The 19,119-nt window shown below is 37.6% G+C and overlaps 1 protein-coding gene across 2 annotated transcripts in view; it reads left to right on the top strand.

The window, feature by feature from the left end:
- Nucleotides 1-19,119, top strand: part of Zdhhc17 (zinc finger DHHC-type palmitoyltransferase 17) — a 58,747-nt gene that overhangs the window by 36,230 nt on the left and 3,398 nt on the right. For both annotated transcript variants that reach the window (XM_060378036.1, XM_060378037.1), the window contains 8 exons: nt 3,929-4,071; nt 5,251-5,353; nt 10,321-10,443; nt 11,393-11,455; nt 15,704-15,797; nt 16,647-16,730; nt 17,816-17,973; nt 18,690-18,784. In XM_060378036.1, coding sequence (XP_060234019.1) covers nt 3,929-4,071; nt 5,251-5,353; nt 10,321-10,443; nt 11,393-11,455; nt 15,704-15,797; nt 16,647-16,730; nt 17,816-17,973; nt 18,690-18,784 — 863 coding nt within the window. The remainder of the gene's footprint in view (nt 1-3,928; nt 4,072-5,250; nt 5,354-10,320; nt 10,444-11,392; nt 11,456-15,703; nt 15,798-16,646; nt 16,731-17,815; nt 17,974-18,689; nt 18,785-19,119) is intronic.

The following is a 19,119-nucleotide window of genomic DNA, read 5'->3' as shown; positions in this document are numbered from 1 at the left end:
TTGGCACAGTTTCTTAGAGTTGTGTATGGGCTATGCTGTGTGATACTTTGGGAGGATGGGTGCATATGAATGGGTTTAAATCTCCGTTGGGAACATAAATTTCACTTAACGGGTCTTTAGTAGATAGAGGATCCCCTATGCCTGTGCATTTGTTGATAATGAACTGTGACCCATCTTAGTCTTAGTGTAAATCTTTGTAAACTGAGTACGATAGCTCAGATTAATTGAGCCTTTTATTCTTTGTGATGTATAATTTTTAGAGAGAAAGCTTTCATTTTGGGATCTTTCACAGAAAATCCATTTTCTTTCATGAATTTTAGTTTTAAAATTTATAGCTGTTGGCTTAACTGTCTACTTACAATAGGATTTTAAAACTTAAGACATTTTCTCAAAGTCAGAGTTTAGGTTCCTTAGAAAACATTATTTCTACTAGAAAGGAAGAAACTGACATTTAAAAAAATATGCTTAAATAATTAAATGATAACTTTATATTTTAGCTTAACAGTAATCACATGAGTGATTTTTATAGAAAAATTGAGCACTTAAGCTTTACTACTAGCAAAACTAAAATATACAGAAGTTAACCCAGAAGTCACACCTGCCAGTGTGACAGGAATGAATGTAGCATGATTTACTTGAAAGCAGCAGCTTGTTTATTTATAAGAATTCACACTCCCTTAGTGAGTGGAGACTCCCATGTCATCCATACCAGAGTAGCTGTGTTTGTAGTTTATTAACCTATACAGCTGCTCTGAAACTTCACAGATAAAGAAAATGAATTGTTTCTGCATGTGATGTTAATGCTTACCAACAATTAAAGTACAAAGTAACTTCTAAAAGTGAGAGAGAAAGAGTTTCAGGGGCTGGAGAGATGGCACAGCAAAAGAGGACTTGTCTCACACACATGAGAACTGGAGGTTGGATCTCTAAAATCTGTATGTAAAGTGACAGGTCATGTCCCACAGCCCCATGATCGCAGTGTACCAGAGGTAGGGAATCCAGGGAGCAAGAGTCAGAACAGCAAAACAGCAAAGAGACCCTGACTCAGTACATAAGGGAGTTCCCTGATGTCAGCCTCAGGCTTCCAAATACACATGTACACGTGTGCAGCTCCACACTGTAACCTACACAGATGCAAGGAAGAGCTGCAGCGTGTAGTGCAGTATGAACAGCTGTGTGGCACAGTGACGAGCTTAGACTGCAGTTTCTTCCTGGGTAGCCAGTCCTAGGTAGCCTGGAACTCGTTATGTAGATCAGGCTTTCTTTGAACTCGCAGAGATCTGCCTGTCTCTGCCCCCAAGTGCTGAGATTAAAGGCATATGTTAAGTTTTCTCTAAAAAGGGCTGCTAGATGAAAAGACGTGATAATTGAGAGCTGTGTGACATTAAGCACCATAATCATATGAACTCTTCATTTCTTTTTCCACCTCACATTAGGACATTTTAAATTATGAACATAATTTTGTTTGCCAGCCTCTTGGTATGTTCTGTATTTGAGGGTGGAGAGAAAATCCAAACAAGGTAATAGTGACACTAGGTTTCATTAGCACTTTATTTTAAAAAGTGACCTCAAAAGGGAAGATAAAACTGGATAGTTCTAGTAGGCAGATAGGGAGGAATCTTTCTCTTGGGAAACAGTTTTAAAACCGCTTAGGTTTTTAAAAGTTAGGCTTTGGGGGTGTGTGCGTGCATTAGGCATAAAGGGGCATGCACAGGTGTGTGTAGAGTGGAAAGGCCCGAGATTGATGGCAGATGTCTTCATCAGTTGATTTTGCATTAGCATTGTTGTTTTGAGGCCATGCCTCTCATTTTCCTGGAGCTCACTGATCTGGCTAGACTGGGTGGTGGATAATCAGCTCGACAGCTATTATCTTGTTTTCACCTCCTCAGTGCTGGGATACAGGCATATGGGACCACACTTGGCTTTCTTAAAATGTGGGTTCTGGGGTTTGAATTTCAGTCCTCATGTTTATCTAGCAAGCACTTTACCGACTGAGCCATTTTTCCACTCCCTAAAGTTAGAGGATTTTTAAAAAAGCAGGTTTATGATTCAGTAAATGAATCTATATAATGATCAAATGAAGAAAAAGCATTAGTAGTCCTTTAAAAGTTTAGATCTATGGAGATAGAAAAGTAGATATTATTAATTTTGAACATGTTTTATTTGAACATTTTATTGGAAAGTATGAACATTTTGGCTTCAACTCAGATAAGTCACAGACATCTGGCTGAAGAAAAGATTCCGATCAAGTTTAGTTTGATGACCCAGTGAGTTTGTTGGGATTATCTATAGGAACATGGATTAAAAACCTATTAAGAAAATAAAAATTATCGACAAGCTACAAACTGGAAGATAATGCTGACAAGTCATTTGTAAAAGAAAAGACTAACGTGCAGACTATAGAAAGAATTCTTAAAACCCAAAAAATGAAAATTTGTCAAAGAATCCAATTTTAAAGTGAGCTAAATGAATATGGTGGAGTACAGCTATAATCCCAGACTTGGGAGGCTAAAGGAAGGGGAATCTTGACTTCTAGGCCACTGTGGGAGACATGGCAAGATGCTATCTCAAGTATACACGTGCACAGAGGAAAGAAAGAAGCCTTGAGACATGTCTGAAAGACTGAATTGCTCAAATGCTTGCTGGTGGGATTGTAAAATAATATAGTACTACAGAAAACAACTTGTGATCTGTAGAGTGCAAAATTTCATTTATCTCACAGACATGAAATCTAGATGCCACTATTGCATTTTTATTCATAACTCCAAACTGTATACAATTTGATGTTCTTTAATAGGTAAAGTTTAAACAGACTGTGATGTATCCATACCATGTAAGTTAGATCACATGGAAGCCATATGTGGTGGCTTATACCTTTAATCACAGTACCTCTTTGAGGTTGAGGCCAGCCTGGGCTTATACCGTAAGACTGCCTAAAAAAGGAAACAAAACTCACAGCTAAGTATCTTTATGTAGTTTTGTCACCTAAGATGTTTTGGGCAAGATACTGAGGTTTGTCTAGAACTATTCTGTAAACAGGACAATAAGTAGTGCTTGGTGCTGCTGTGAAGATAAATTGTGGTATAGAGAGGTATGTGGATTTGTATAGTAGAAGTGTGGACTTCTGAGCACTTGTAAGGTGTTCAGGGTCTATACTCCCATTCTGTGGGCTGAGAAGCCCTGCTGATTGCTTGGTATTTGTTTGCTTGTTTGTTGTTGTTTTATGTGTGTTTGTGTGTACTTGCATGTATTTGGGAACGCCTTTACGGACATGGTACATTTTGTAGAGGTCAGAACAAGTTTTGGAGAGTCAGTTCTCCCCTTTCACTGTGGGTTTCAAGGATCAGACTAAAGGGGTCAGATTTGTGTGGCAAGCACTTTCACCGTTGAACCATCTTACTGGCCTTGGCTTTATTCCGTATTTAATTTTACAGTTTTAATGCACTGTTAATGTATATCGTTTTGAATGTTTTCTCCAAGTTAAACATCTTTAGTTTTCTACTGTGTGCTAAAGTTATTAGACCACTGATGGTGATTGTCCCTGTCTTTCTAATTTGCAATTCTTTTATTAAAATGGGATGTTAAGCTGTGAACTATTATCTAGCTAGCCCATGTGAACCTATCTTACTGTTCATTGTTTTTGTTTTTTTTTTTGTCTGTCTGGGTAGAACCCACTTCCATAATTTCAACTTCTAGTTTTCCACAGTCTTAACAAACTTCTTTTAAACATTGTTTTTGTTTGTTTGTGTTTGTGTGTGTGTGTGTGCTACCTGAACATAAAAGGCAGATTTGAATGGATAGAATTCATTTAACTTTTGGTTACATACTTTAATAAAAATGTCTGTGGTTAAGATTGAAATCATTTGAAACACAAAAACTTCGTGACATTTGTTTTTTTTGTTTTTGTTTATGTTTTGTTTTTTTACAGGAATTTCGGCAAAAAGTAATGCTAGGAACTCCATTCCTAGTAATTTGGCTGGTTGGGTTTATAGCAGACCTAAATATTGATTCTTGGCTCATTAAAGGGCTAATGTATGGTGGCGTTTGGGCTACAGTACAATTTCTTTCCAAGTAAGTGTGTTATTTTTAACTTTAATTTCATGAAAGAACATAATTCTTACCCTATGACAAATTAATGTTTTCTGTGTTTAGAATATTGTCATTATTGGTAACTTATGAAATTCATTCGTTTTTTGTTTTTTTTTTTTAGCATTATTAAAATTACTCAAAAAGCTTTTTAATGACAAGTCTAGTGTGTGATTTTTTTTTTTTTTGAAGGAAAATACATTCTTGGAAATAGTTAAAATATTTCTTTAGAAGTGAACTTGAGTTTGTTCAGCTATGCCCATGTGGTATTATTAGCTTACAGGTAGTTACGCTTTTTATAGGTATTGCCTTTGGTTATCAGCATTAGACAACAAAGATGGCTGACTTGTACTACTGTGTATGTCTACACAGTCACAAAGCAGGCTCAGTCTTTCAGAAAGTCTTTCCTGCTTTCCTTTAAGCACTAACCATTTTATTTCCTATTGAGTCATTTTGCCACAAAAGTTGCCTGGTCTAGCAAACCTACGAAGGTGACTATGATCCAGCTCTTTCTATTTAATTTGCCTTCTCTAAACATCTTATTTTCACAGAAATCTTAGAAAATCTATGGAAATAGTTCACATAAGAATTACTAGTCTTAACACTAATGTTAGCTAACTAACATTAGTTAACTCTAAGGAGGGGCTGACTGCTGATTAAGTCATCTCTGTAGTATTTCTAGGAGCTCTTACAGGTCATTAAATATTAAATAGGAAAACATCAAGACTACTTGATCTACCTGGATAAAGGATCCTGTTTGTACCAATGAGATTTATCAGTGTCTTCCTAAAGTATTACAAATACAAGCCTTTGTTGGACTGAGTCAGCCAGTTCTTTCTACCTGAGAGGATGTGCCTTAGCCTTAGCTGAACTGGTTAGGTGGGAGAGATGAGCATTGTCTTATCTTCACTTGTCAGAACCGTAACGTCCTTGAATAGTGTGCTGTATATTAAAAGGAATTACTGACTTCAACAAATGGGAACATTGAAATTCTGAAGTTGGAAAGTATAGAATATAGCTTAATTCTTGTTGATGAAAAGAATCTTGCTGAACTCATTACTGTGAAAACAATCTCAGTATTTAAATATCTTTGAAATTTTAATCTCAGTATTCATTTTGTAATGAAATATAGCACTTATATTTTATAAAATGTATTTTTTACAGGTCCTTTTTTGATCATTCAATGCACAGTGCATTGCCCCTTGGGATATATTTGGCAACCAAATTCTGGATGTACGTGACATGGTTCTTCTGGTTTTGGAATGATATCCTTTGATGTAACAGAATGTATTTAAAGCACAGTCTTATCAAGCAACTGTTTGATGATTTGACATTAGGACTGAGCACATGATTTATTACAGTAAAGCAGCATTCGTAGACAAATGTGAACTAATATCAATAATATTTCTAAGTATTGTGTACTTAGTATGGTGCTTTTAAAAGCTGTCTTTAACAACCACAGACAATAATATCAGCCAGTATTAATTGAATTAAAAGAAAACATTTACCTATATTGTGTAAGCTACTGTTGTTTCATTTTATTAACAGGAAAGTTTAGGCCTTAGGAGCCTTAGCTGGTCTTCGGTAAAGCTAGGATTGAAACAGTTTTCACTTTTGTATTAAACAGTGATTTTCATGTTTATAGTCTCCAAGTATTTTCTCTAAAGATCTCTCTACCCCTCACTTGTCTGTCTGTCTCTCTCTTGTTTGCAGTGGGGTCTTGTCATATAGCACAAACTCACTTGAACTCAAGGCAGGACTCCTCCTTCAGCTCCCCAGGATTGCACACAAGTTACCATGCTATTGTCTAAGGACTTTTTTTCTCTCTTTTGTTTTGTTTTGAGACAGGGTTTTTCTGGGTAACCGTGGCTGTCCAGGATTTGACTTGTAGACTAGGCTGGCCTGGAACTCACAGCCATCCACTTGCTTCTGCCTCCCTCAATACTGGGACTAAAGGTGTATGCCACCAGGCATGGCTCTAGGAACTTTGTTAATATCACTTTTTTTTTAAGAGTTAATTTCTTTTTACACATAATGATTTTTGCTTCATTTAAAAAGTACAATTAATATATCAGGCATATCCTAACTTCGGCAAATTATCAATATAATTATCAACAAAAGCGTGGTTTTCTTTGTTTGAATTTTGAAATAGAGTCTTTCTAAATAACCTTGGCTGTCCTAGAACTCACTCTGTAGATCAGGCTGGCCTCCAACTCACCAAGATCTACCTGCCTCCACACTTGGGAGTGCTGGAATTAAAGGCCTTTGCCACCACACCTGGTATAAAATACATCTTACAAACAGGATAATTTGAAACCGCAGGTACATTTGAACCTGTTTCCCACATCAACTGGCTTGTTTGGTTTTGTTGCCCAATCTGATTTGGAACTCCTGTTGTCAAGAGAGTTCTGCCTTGGCTTCCACATACATTGGACTGTAGGCCTATGCTTTTGTGCTCTTTTTAACTTTTTAATTTGTCTTTAACTCCTTTAATTTTGTAATAGCAACAAGTTAAAAAGTAATACTCTATGTGCTTTTTCAGCTCATTCTGTCATTACCAAAACTTAACTGGGGAGAATCATTAAATTTTTCAACGTACTGATGTGCTTAGCAGTTTGTCCTTGTGTGTAGTCAGCTTTTCGCCGTCATTTTGTAGATATTGCTAGGTGTATGTTGGTTTGGGTTTCTTTCTGATACATTGAACCTTAGCATCAGTATATAATAACTGAAAACTTTCACTGATTTTTTTTAATCAGGTCTTTATTGTATTTTTACTGTATTATTTTTGTAAAGAGCACTTTCTCCTGTAAGGTTGACCTTTAGAAATGAATCTTGTAAACATACAGGTGTAAGTTCACACCCACAGGGGAGACCAGTTCACCTCTAGACTCATATTCACAGTGCTTAGTGGTGAGTGGAGTTCTCAGGCTCTGCTGAAGCTCAGCAGAGCATTCAAAAGAGAAAACAGACAGACACAACCACATTTCTTCAAGTCATTAAGACTGAAAGTGTTCTGTGGCAGCACACCTATCATTGCTGCATTTTGGAGGGTGAGGTAGGATCAAGGATTCAAGATCAGCCACAGGGTATTAATCTTTTTATGCTTTGTTTGGTTTTTTTCTTAGTTTATTGGGTAATTAGTTTTTTTGGTCTCAGTTTTCTTATTTTTAGAAACACTCTTTTTATCTGTCATTCTGCCTTAGCCTTAAATTCTTACTTGATATAGGATTCATGTTTAAACTTACATTCTGCTTTTGATTATTATTATGTATTAGGTGTGGGGTATGTACTTGCTGGTATGTGGTTAGGGTCAGGGGAGCACTTTTGGGAACTGGTTCTCCTCTTCCAGGGTGAGTAATGCGGCTTGAACTCAGGTCTGTATGTTTATACAGCAAGTGCTTTTGTCCATTGAGTCCTCTTATTTAATTTAATTATGAAACGTTTTTTAGTCCTTTGCTTTTGTCCCTTAGCTTGTGTCTTCGTCAAGACTGGATTCTTTGGCTTGTGGTTGTTACAAACTTTTCTCCTTTGATTTTTCTTGAAAGCATGCTAGCATAATTTTTATGTCATTTCTATTCATCTTTCATCTTTTGTATGATTAACTGAAGTGGATTTATTCAGACTTTCATGTTTTATCTAATAGGCTTTAGAATACTTGCTAGTTTTTCCTTTCTGCTTTGCTGTTGGGATAAGGCCACTTTACCTTTAGACTCATATTCACTGTGCTAGGTGGTGAGTGCGGTTCTCTGGCTCTCTGTCACCTTTTCTTTGCCTGAGAGACAAGCTTAGTTGTGAGCTCCTGCTCAGGAGCCTGTTCTCAGCTGTCCTGAAGCTTGTTGAGGTTCTGCCTGAGGTCCCCTTCTTCCTGACTGTAGAACTTGAAGCTGGGATCACCTGCCACAGCCATGCCTGTAAACTCTTAAATGAAAATGTTAACGGCAGTGAGTTCAGCCCTTCACAGTGGACTGTTAAAGCATAGAGACTCATAGTTGAAAGAATAAAATAACACTTTTTGCCAGAAAAATTGGCAGCATTGTTTTCAGTGCTAGCGGGGAGGTCAAGCAATGTGTCATTAATGGCCTGTGCGTTGGTATCATTTAGTAGGCGCTGACATTCCCTTTTTGCTTCTCTGGTGTTTGATGTGGTTGTCTAGTGTCTAGGTACTAATCAAACACATATAGGATTAACCTCAACTTCTCAATGTGTTCAAAAAAAGTAGTGAAGAAAGTTTTGGGTTTTTTGTTTGTTTGTTTTGCTTTCATGTAGTTAAATACAACCTTTAATAAGTGGATATTAGCCATTTAATATAGGATAAACATATTAAAATCTATACTCCTAAAGGTGCTAAACATCAAGGAAGACCCTAGGGAAGATTCTCAATCCTTATTCAGAAGAGCAGACACAATAGACATTGGAAGTAGGAGAAGACAGGAAACAGGACAGGAGGGCATAGAAACAGGACATAGAGGGCCTCTGAAAGACTGTACTGATTGAAGTTTCGAAGCAGGGGCTGAGACTCATAGCCAAACTTTGGGCAGAGTACAGGGAATCTTTGAAAGAAGGGGGAGATAGAAAGACGTGGAGGGGACAGGAGCTCCAAAAGGAGACTAACAGAGGCAATAAAACCAAACCCTGGGGCCCCTGAAGAGAATGTTACCCCAACAAAGGATAATACATGGAGAGGACCTAAAACCCCTGCTCAGATGTAGCCCAGGGGAGCAGGGGCTTTCTCTAGCATGAACTCAGTGGCAGGCTCTGTGATCACCTCCCATTCAGGCTGCAGCCTTGCCAGGCATCAGAGAAAAACAGTGCAGCCAGTCCCAATGAGACCTGATAGGCTAGGGTCAAATAGATGGGGAGGAAGACCTCACCTATTAGTGTACTAAGGGAGGGACATAGGGGGAAAAGAGGGAGGGAGGAAGGGTAGGATTGGATGGAGACGGAGGGGGACACAGCTGAGATAAAAATTGAATAAATTGTAATAAATAATAATAAAAATTTTTAAAGTAAAAAAAGAGACCTCATAAAAGTTCAATAAAATATGTAGATTATTTTATATATATATACATATATATGTATATATATGTACACACACATATACACAACCATGTTTTGTTTTTGTTTCTGTGGTACCTCAATAAAAAACAACTTGAAACAGCTAGAGAGATGAGTCAGCAGTTATTCTTGCAGTACTTCCAGAAGGCAGAGTTTGGTTCTCAGCAACTAGATCAGGGGGCTCACAACTGACTATAATTCCAGTTCCAGGAGATCCATTATCTTCATTTGTCTTTTGTACACACACACACACGCATATGCACAGGTACATGTAATTTAAAGTAGAAATTAAGAGTCTTCAATAAAGCAATGCAGAGGAGAAGGTTTTATTTTGGCTCACAGTCCCAAGTTACAGTCTATCTTTGGGGAAGTTACAGTGCTAGACTCTTGTGACAGCTGATCACATCGCATTCATAGTCATGAACAGAGAAACAGGCATACCTGTTTATTTGCTTACTTGCATGTGCTCACCTTCATATATCCACTGTAACATTGTTCAGGACCCCCTGCCTAGGGATTGGTGCTTCCCCCAGTGGGCTAGCTCTGATCATATTTATTGAAGACAGTTGGGGCCATCGAGATACTTCTGACCTGACCTGAGTTTGGTCTCAGGATCCACATCATAGAGAACTGACTCCTACATGATGTTTTCTGATCTCCATGTGAACACATGAGCACTTTTAAAAAAGCCAATCCCCCATAGAGGTGTACATACGGGCCAACCTACCATAAATAATCTATCATTGAGACAATTCCCAAGTAACTAGATTATGTCAAAATGGACGGTTAAATCTAATCATCGCACATATCTAAAGAGATTGGTGTCTCTCTATATATGTTTATATGTTAAAAAATTGGCGCAAGAAGAAAAGTATGTATGTAACTTTGAATGTGAAAATACCTTCATTTTCTTAAGTGCAATACTTAATACTTAATCTACTGAGGTTTTTAATGTTTACTGACTTTTAAAGTATTATATGGGGCTTTGTGATTTAAATTTATTGCAAAGTCATATTTTTTCTTTTTGTACTTAGTTGTGAACATTATTGAAAAGTATATTTTGTTTAGAAAACCCATTTTTGGTCAATACGTGTTCTTGTGTGGTAAAACCATATGGATTATAAATCTGTATATAAAAACTTATCATTGCTGTTTTAGATTCCTTAACTTTGGATACATCTCAACTTTTTATTTATTCACCTTCCTTTTCTTGCCAATAGTGTTGCACTTTTCTACAATTTTGGAAAGTCCTGGAAATCAGATCCAGGGATTATTAAAGCCACAGAAGAACAAAAGAAAAAGGTGGTGATGTACCCAATTAACTGCCATTTCATAAATATTTTAGCAGAGATTTTGATAAAAAGGAAGAACCTCTTAGAATCAGTGACAGTTAAGCAGGGGTGTGCTCATCTGTATTTTATGTGGTGCTCGTCTTGGTGCCCTGGTGATGCCGGCTTTACATTTTAGGGTTAACATTCCTTTACCAAGAATGCTCCAATTGGGCTGGAGAGGTGGCTCAGCTGTTAAAGGCTAGGCTCACAACCATAAATATAAGAATGCTCTGATTGCTTTCAGAGGTGAATGTTACATCTGGAACATCTCATTAACCTGCACCCAAGAGCAGGGTTTTTGAATTAACCTGTTAAACAAATAGTACAGGCACCCCATCCTAGTAGCCAAAAGCTGTCTGTGACTGATGGAGGGCATCCTTTTCCTTTGACATAGGGGCTGCAGTCTAAATTCATGTATTCTGTCAGTAGGGAATTGGAATAGGTATTTTGATTATTTTGAGAACTATTGTAGTTCTCTCAGTTAGGGCAGGGGCTGCATACTACATGTAATCTCAGCACTCAGGAAGGACGCAGTGGCAGGAGGACCTGAAATTCAAGACATATCTGGGCCACACAAGACCCTATCTTTAAAAACAACAAGAAAATGAAACCAGAAAGCCCTTTTAAAAAGGAAACAAATCTGATTGAATTATTCCTGCCCACAGTTAACTGGCATTAGCAAATTCTGTGGGCCACTCCCCTTTTAGGTAGATGGATGGCATAGAAATTGCTGTGCTGATATCCCTCAGTTCTCATACAGTATTGAGATAGAAAAAAATGAGTCAGTCACGAGATTGTTTTTGAGCTTAAGATTTTTGAGAAAGATGGCATGTTTATTGATTCAAAGTAATAACAGAAAAGTTGGTGAGCATTATTCAGTCTTGAGTAAGAGGCTTTTTTGTTTGTTTGTAAATTCACAGACGATAGTTGAACTTGCAGAGACTGGAAGTCTGGACCTCAGTATATTCTGCAGTACCTGCTTGGTAATATTTATTATTTTCTTTCTCCCCTCTTCCTCCTGAAAGTATCACAGCGTAGAGGGAGCGCTGGGTATGGGAAAGTAGAACTCTTTCACATACCATGTAGACTGTGACAAACATAGTCAGACAGCATAGTCTTAAATACAAGTTGAGTATTGTCTGGAAGTGTATTGTATCATCATTAAACTGAAAAATGGTCATTTTTCAGTCAGGTTATACATTAAAACTTGAAAGTGGTATTTTTGAAATCAGTTATCATAGACATTTAAATTTAAGTTTTTATGTTTTAATTATTTTATAGTATTTGTGAAAAGTCTATGAACATTGCCACAATGATTAAAATTCCCCAAATCATACATGAACTAAATACATTTAAGTTAAATACTGCAAGTAAACTAATGTCTTGTTATTAGTATATAATAGTAAGTAAATAGTTGACATATAATTGTGGGAAGGTTATAGACAGCTTAGTTTCCATTTATAATTGGATTGTTCAGAATGTGCCCTGCTTCGATTATGGCACTGATTTTTGGGCACTAGCTACATTCTTTTGCACATTCAGGAATTAAAAGTTTTGTTTCTGTGCTTTACCACAAATAATATATAAGACCAGATTGGCCTTAAACTCATAGAGATCTGCCTATCTTTGCCTCCTCGAGTGCTGGGATCACAGCATGCACCACCACACCTGGCTGACATGCAAATGTTATAGTCAGCACAGATAGAAGTTTTCTTGTTAAATAAATAACTGATGGCTTTTTGTCATTGTGGTGTAAACCTTTTATTATTTATTAACATAAACCATGTACTTTTGGGTAGATAATTCCTCATTGTATAGAAGATATTATAAAGACATAATTTTCTATATGGCTGTATTTCCTATTGATAAATAGATGAGTTCCTAAGAAGACTTGTTGATCTGGGTTTTTAGAAATGAGGTAGCATTAGTTTAAGGCCAAGGGTATTATGTTGAAAAACCTTGAGACCAACTCACCTCTTGTTATTTTTGCTCAGATTTTTTTTTTCTATTTCATTTTCATTTATTTGAAATTTGGTGCTGGTACAAGGTTGTCATCTCCTTCCCACTCAAATATCATTTAATAAAGGAGACTTGGGCAGTCTCCACAGCCATAACTGCCCTCCCCCAAGGGTGGTTAATGCTGTCTGAAGGAAGGTCCCTCAGTGGGTGATGGGGTGAGGGAACTCTGGGTAGGCTCCTGTTTGGTGCTTCCCCTCAGCCTCATGGACACATCATCAGTAGATGATAATGATAGTAATAATAATACTAGAAAACAAAACACATAGATATTTTTTTGAAATATCTATGAAACACACAGTTTTTTCAAAATGTGCCTACTTTCCTGCTCTCTCCTTTTTGAAAAAAATGAAAAACTGAATTTTTGGCTCCCACAATTCAGTATGCAATCCCCCTCCCCCCTGCCGCCAATACACACAATACGCAACGGTCAGCACATGTTCACATCCAAAACCTTTAAGTTTAAATACACAGTATGAGGTGGAGGATATCTGAGGTTTACCTACTAGAACAAAGGAGCTGGAGATGGCAGGACCCTAGACAAAACTCACAGGTGTGTGTGTTGTAGGGCACACATCCACGAGGTAAAAAAGTGGAGAGAAATAAAATCACAAAAAAGGTTCACTCTAGCCTGGCATGGTGGCATAGGCCTGTAATTCTAGCACTCGGGAGGCAGAGGCATGCCTGATCTACAGAGTGAATCCAGGACAGCCAAAGCCACACAGAGAAACCCTGTCTAGAAAAACAAAACAAAACAAAATAACCAGCCATACAAAAACAGGTTCACTCCTGTTGAAATAATAAGGGGGGGGGATGGCTTTGCTGTCCCAGAACAAGTACCAGTGGGGTCAGTGTAAACTGGAAGCAAGCCTTTCCCAGGGTGTGGTTAGTGCAGTCCTACCTCAGCACCTCACCCCATTCTAGCTGCAGCTCTACATTCCTCAGGCTATGCCTGGGGAAAAGTTGCAGGGTGGTCTATCGGGACCTCTTTCCTATCACCCTCTCCAGGTTAGTTCTGTCCACTCCCCCTTCCCTAGAGAATAGCAGCCACTACTCGCCCAGTCAGAAAAGTGAAATCTATAAAGAGTCCCCCAAGCCCAGCTGGGAAGGGAGGTTAGGGAAATAAATGGTGTATGGAGGAGGGAGGCACCAGTGGGGCCAGTGATTAGGGAGAGGGTGACCAGTGGCCTGTTCTTTTTCGTTTCCTGTTGGAAAAGGGCTCATCTCCACCCAACAGGAGACAGCTACCTGCCTCCACGTTCTCCATTAGACTAGTTTTTTGTGGCAAATTGCTCAGATTTTTTAAAAGGCGAGCCATGTGCTAAAAGTGGGGTAGATTCTGATGCATCCTACCGCCTTCTAAATAGATGCAGTCACATCTGTGAGAAAGAACAACTCATCCTTTTCTTTGGTCCATGGATCATTCTTGGTGTAAGAGCTACTTTTTCCTGGCTATCCCAGAATAGTATATAACCTATGCAAAGTCTCAGGGAAATGGTTTTATTGAAACATCAGTATGAAGGAATCTTAGGACATTTGCTTCTGTTGTGGGTTGATAGCTCTAGCTCTTGTTATAAATTCAGCATTGGGGTTGCAACTCTGAAGAACACTGACTAAGTATTCCTTTGGCTGAATGAGCATATACAATACTGGGAGAGAGAACATTTGAAGACATTTGCAGTAGGCACTGTGGATTGTATTATAGTACTTTTGAAAACCGGAAAAATAGTGACGATGAAACCCTTTGGTGTGGTCATCAGTTCTAGTAGGGGAAATGCTGAACATTAAGTTGAGATTGCAGGAAGCAGTTAAAGAGAACAGTACTGTTTTTTGCTAGCTTTTTTAATTTGGGAAAGGTACCTTCATTAAGTTTTTTAATATGAAAAGCTGTTTTACTTGTTTTATTTTGTTAGTGTTAGGGTTTTGTTGTTGTATTGCCTTGTGTCTTGTGTGTGTGTGTTGTCCCGTCTCCTTCTCCTCCCGGTTAAGACAGAGTTTCTCTGTGTAGCCCTGGCTGTTCTAGAACTCAGACCAGGCTGGCCTAGAACTCAAAGAAATCCACCCACCTCCACCTGGGATTAAAGGCATCCGCCACCATTGCCCAGCTGTTTTACTCAGTTTTAACATGGCTGTCTTCTTACCAAAAAAAGCTTTTATTTATTAAAGAGCAACCAGCATCATGATTATTAATCAAACGAGTTTTTCATGTAGAAGTTTAGAAAGGCTGATGTTTGTTTTTGATTTTCAAGACAGAGTTTCTCTGTGTAACACTAACTCTTCTGGAACTCTCTTAGTAGACCAGGCTGGCCTTGAACTCAGATGCACTTGATTCTGCCTCCCATATACTAGGTTTCATAATCCTTTTTTTATTCTTTTTTTCTTTGCTATTTATTTATTTATTTATTTATTTATTTATTTATTTATTTATGCAATGTTCTGCCTACATGTACATCTGAACCCCAGAAGAGGGCACTAGATTTCATTTTAGATGGTTGTTTGTGAGCCACCATGTGGTTGCTGGGAATTGAACTCATGACCTCTGGAAGAGCAAGCAGTGCTCTTAACCTCTGAGCCATCTCTCCAGCCCCCGGCTTTCTTTAAAAAAAAAATGCTTTTTAAGATTTCATAGTATGGAGTACTTTTACTTTCTTTGTTGCTATAGGGTTTTTGGTTTTGGTTGTTGTTGTTTAAGATTTATTTATTAGCCAGGTGTGGCGGTACATTCCTGTAATCCCAGTATTTGGGGAGGCAGAGGCAGGCAGAATGAGCTCGAGGCCAGCCTGGTCTACGTAGTGAGTCCAGGGACAGGCAAGGCTATACAAAAAAGCCATGTTTTAACAAAACAAAACAAAAGATTTTATTTATTTAATGTATATGAGTGCCCTATCTGTATGTACACCTGCATGGCAGATGACGGCTCAGATGACGTTATAGAGGGTTGGGAGCCACCATGTGGTTGCTGGAAATTGAACTCAGGACCTCTGGAAGAGCAGCCAGTGCTCTTAATTACTGAGCCATCTCTCCAACCCCTGTTGCTAACATGTTTTGTTTCGAACAAATCAACAGTAATTTTGTTTGGTTTTCTTGGTGTGAAGATGGTAATATATAACTGAAAAAATATAGTACTGTCTTTTCAGTTGTATTTTGAAAATATAAATTTTCAGCTTTTATATATGCAAGTGTCTTTCACAGTGCTTTAATTTGTCTATTAACAGATTCGGAAGCCAGTTAGGTCCAAACACTGTGGTGTGTGCAACCGCTGTATAGCAAAATTTGATCATCATTGCCCATGGGTGGGCAACTGTGTGGGTAAGTTATGTTAGCAATCTCTAAGTATGTTGTTAGTTTAAATTACTTTAGGTAACTAATGAAATATGATATTTAAATAGATAGTTCTTTCTTACACCCCACGTACTTCCTAAATTAACTTCTGGTTGTCTATATAGCAACTCAGTTGAGGTGCATGTACACATACGGGTGTGTGTGTGTGTGTGTGTGTGTGTGTGTGTGTGTGTGTGAAAATCAGTCTGAAAGAATCCTAATTGTTTCACTGTGCATTCTTTCTGATGTTTACTTTTTCCTTTCTCCATTGAGTAACAATGAAATTCATCTGATGAGGCAAATCATATATATTTAAGCATTAACTGGAGAAAGTAAGGGAATAATCATAAATGAAAAGATGTGTGCAGAGGCAGAGAAGAATGACAGGTAGGCATCACACCTCGATGTGACGGTGCAACTAAGAAGTTCAGTGTCCTGAAAGCGGGTTTGGAGGTTAATGAGGTGATAGAAATATTTACATGACTTTTGGAGAGAAGCTTTTGGAAACCTTGATTGTAAGGGTTATAAAAGGAAGATGGAAAAGGTTTAATGGGACCCTCACACCCAAAGGATATGACCGAAAGCCACAATTACATTTTGTGTTACCTTCTAGGACTCCCTAGCCTTCATACACAACATTGCTGTCATCCCAAGTGTGATTGCAAGCATTCTTGTTTAGGAGCTTATATTAAAACAGTTTTCTTGAAAACCATTTTACAAAATAAATAATATATGTGGTTATCATACGTGTTGCAGCACACTTTCTTAGCATAGCCAGTAAAGGCGTATTACTATTTGTGTTTTCTCAGCTGAAATCACTTGCTTCTGTTGTTTCAGGTGCAGGCAACCATAGATACTTTATGGGATACCTGTTTTTCTTGCTTTTTATGATCTGCTGGATGATTTATGGTTGTATTTCTTGTGAGTACAATGAGTTTCTGCCTTCTTAAAACATAAATGTTTAAAAAAAATACATATTTATATACTTAGCTTCTATTTACTGTATAACAAATTAACAATAGCAAAAGTCTTTTAACAAAATTACTGTTTGGGACATCTAATAAAGAAAAAAGTGAGGTACCTACTTACCAAATGTATTCAATGTCTCGCACAAGCAAACAGTGGTCAGAGAGCCACCTTTTAGTGTGAATGCCCTTTGTTGGTTTAATAAGCTTTGAAAAGCTTCTGGCTGAATGACACCAACAGTTCATAGTCAACAGGCTTGCTCTACTAGCCAGAGTGGAACCCAGTGACCTGGTAGCTCCTTTCCCACCAAACAGTTGAGAAAACAAACTTAAAATTAAGTTTGCATAAACTTGAAATATTTTAGAGTTTGCTATAAGTTATTGCCCACTGGGCAGTGTTAGCAGGTTTCAGAAGTTACTTTCTAACGATAAATTGTCTCTTGCCTTGTCAAGGGGCTTAGTGCGTTGAGAATTTAGGCGAAGATGCTGTTTTCCATGCTTCTGTATGTGGAAGTTGCAGCATGGATCTTGGCTTGAAAATCAGTCTCAAAGACTTATTAGTCCTATCTGCAGAGATAGTAATAAATAAGATTTCTAAGTAGAGATGGAGAAAAGATTTGGTCTAGGAACTTCACCTAATTTTCAGATCAACATACATAATGGGGAGCAGTTTCCTACCAACAAAAGTCATTATCTCTTATTACTCTTACGCCAAATTTTGTGTTAGAAAAATCTTACCTTACTGAGTTGCTTTTTATCATTTATTTCGTTTAAGGACAACATTCTCTCTGGTCCTGGGAACATGTTTAGTCTTCGCTGGCAGTGATTTTTTTTTTTTTTTTAAGTTTGGCAGCTGTCTTCCCATTTTTTTGCCCTGGTGTATTTTTATTGATGTATTATAGAATTACTAATACAGAAACCTTTGCTGTTCTGTGTCATGAATTAAATCTAGATGATTAGATGTGTTCCTCATGGTGTCAGCGTACACCTGAGGTGACTGGAAGGGTAAATTAATGGGGGTCACCTGTCTTCCGATTTTAGACTGGGGACTTCACTGTGAGACCACTTACACGAAGGATGGCTTTTGGACATACATTACACAGATTGCTACGTGCTCGCCTTGGATGTTTTGGATGTTTCTGAACAGTGTGTTTCATTTCATGTGGGTGGCCGTGTTGCTCATGTGTCAGATGTACCAGGTATGCGCATGTGCTTTTTTCTTGCTGTGCTAGCTATAAAACATGTAAAACTTTTCTTTCTAGCCACTCAGGCTTGGTAAGGATCAGTTTTGTTGTTTTTCATTTGCTTTTTTCTTTCTGCTTCCTTTCTGCTTTATATTCTGCTTTCATCAGAAGCTTTACTGGTGATTCAGATATTTGCAGTTGGACATGTGTGAGCTTACCTTTTGATACCATTAATTTTATGTTCATTTTAATGATACTGTTTTAGTATGTATAAATACTAGTATAATATACTGTGTAAATATTAGTGCAATAATAGTAGTATGTATAATACTTTTATTCAAAAATCCTTAAGGGATCTTTCTCTTCTGTGTTTTGAGACAGTATGCCTTTATAGACCAGGTTGACTCTGAATTTGGCACCTTCCTGCCTTAGCTTTCCTCATGCTAGGATCACAGGCATATGCCACTTACCTCATAAGATTCTATTGAGGGAGGCTGTCTGTGTTCATAGTGTCTACCGGTGTATTTGCAGTGTTCACATATTTAGTGTTCACATTGTATATTATGTTTTTGTATTTAATTGGCTGCTTTTTTCTGTAAACTAGGTTAGCGATCTGTGGAAAATCAAACACAGATTGCTTTTTTTTTTTAATTCTGTGCTAGTTCTTTTGAGATTTCTGTTTGTATTAAATATTTAGAAAAGATAATGGACAAATTTTTCTTTATTCTTAGATAACCTGTTTAGGTATTACTACCAATGAAAGAATGAATGCCAGGAGATACAAGCACTTTAAAGTCACAACAACATCTATTGAAAGCCCATTCAAGTATGTATATATTTTAAATGCAGTATTTTTCTCTGTTACATGTTAAGAAAGCAAGCTCAATAATGCCTAGCGAACACATTGAAGGGAAGTAGTTTCTATAGTCCAACCTCTGAAGTAGGGTTAGCTGTGCTTAGACTAGATTTAATTACTAATGAATTTAAGGTTTCTGTAGAAGAGACATTCGTTTATCATAACACCATGATGTAGAGTCTGTCATTTTAGCTGAATAAACAGTTATACTCTTACTTTATACTGCAAAGTTTACCTGTGGCCTAATGCTAAGAAGTAAAAGTGCACTAATTACATGAAATACTTAAAGGTCAAGTTTTGTGTAA

This window comes from Meriones unguiculatus, chromosome 2 (assembly GCF_030254825.1).
Source record: "Meriones unguiculatus strain TT.TT164.6M chromosome 2, Bangor_MerUng_6.1, whole genome shotgun sequence".
Taxonomy (NCBI): Eukaryota; Metazoa; Chordata; class Mammalia; order Rodentia; family Muridae; genus Meriones; species Meriones unguiculatus.
This window is presented reverse-complemented; position numbering and strand designations above follow the sequence as displayed.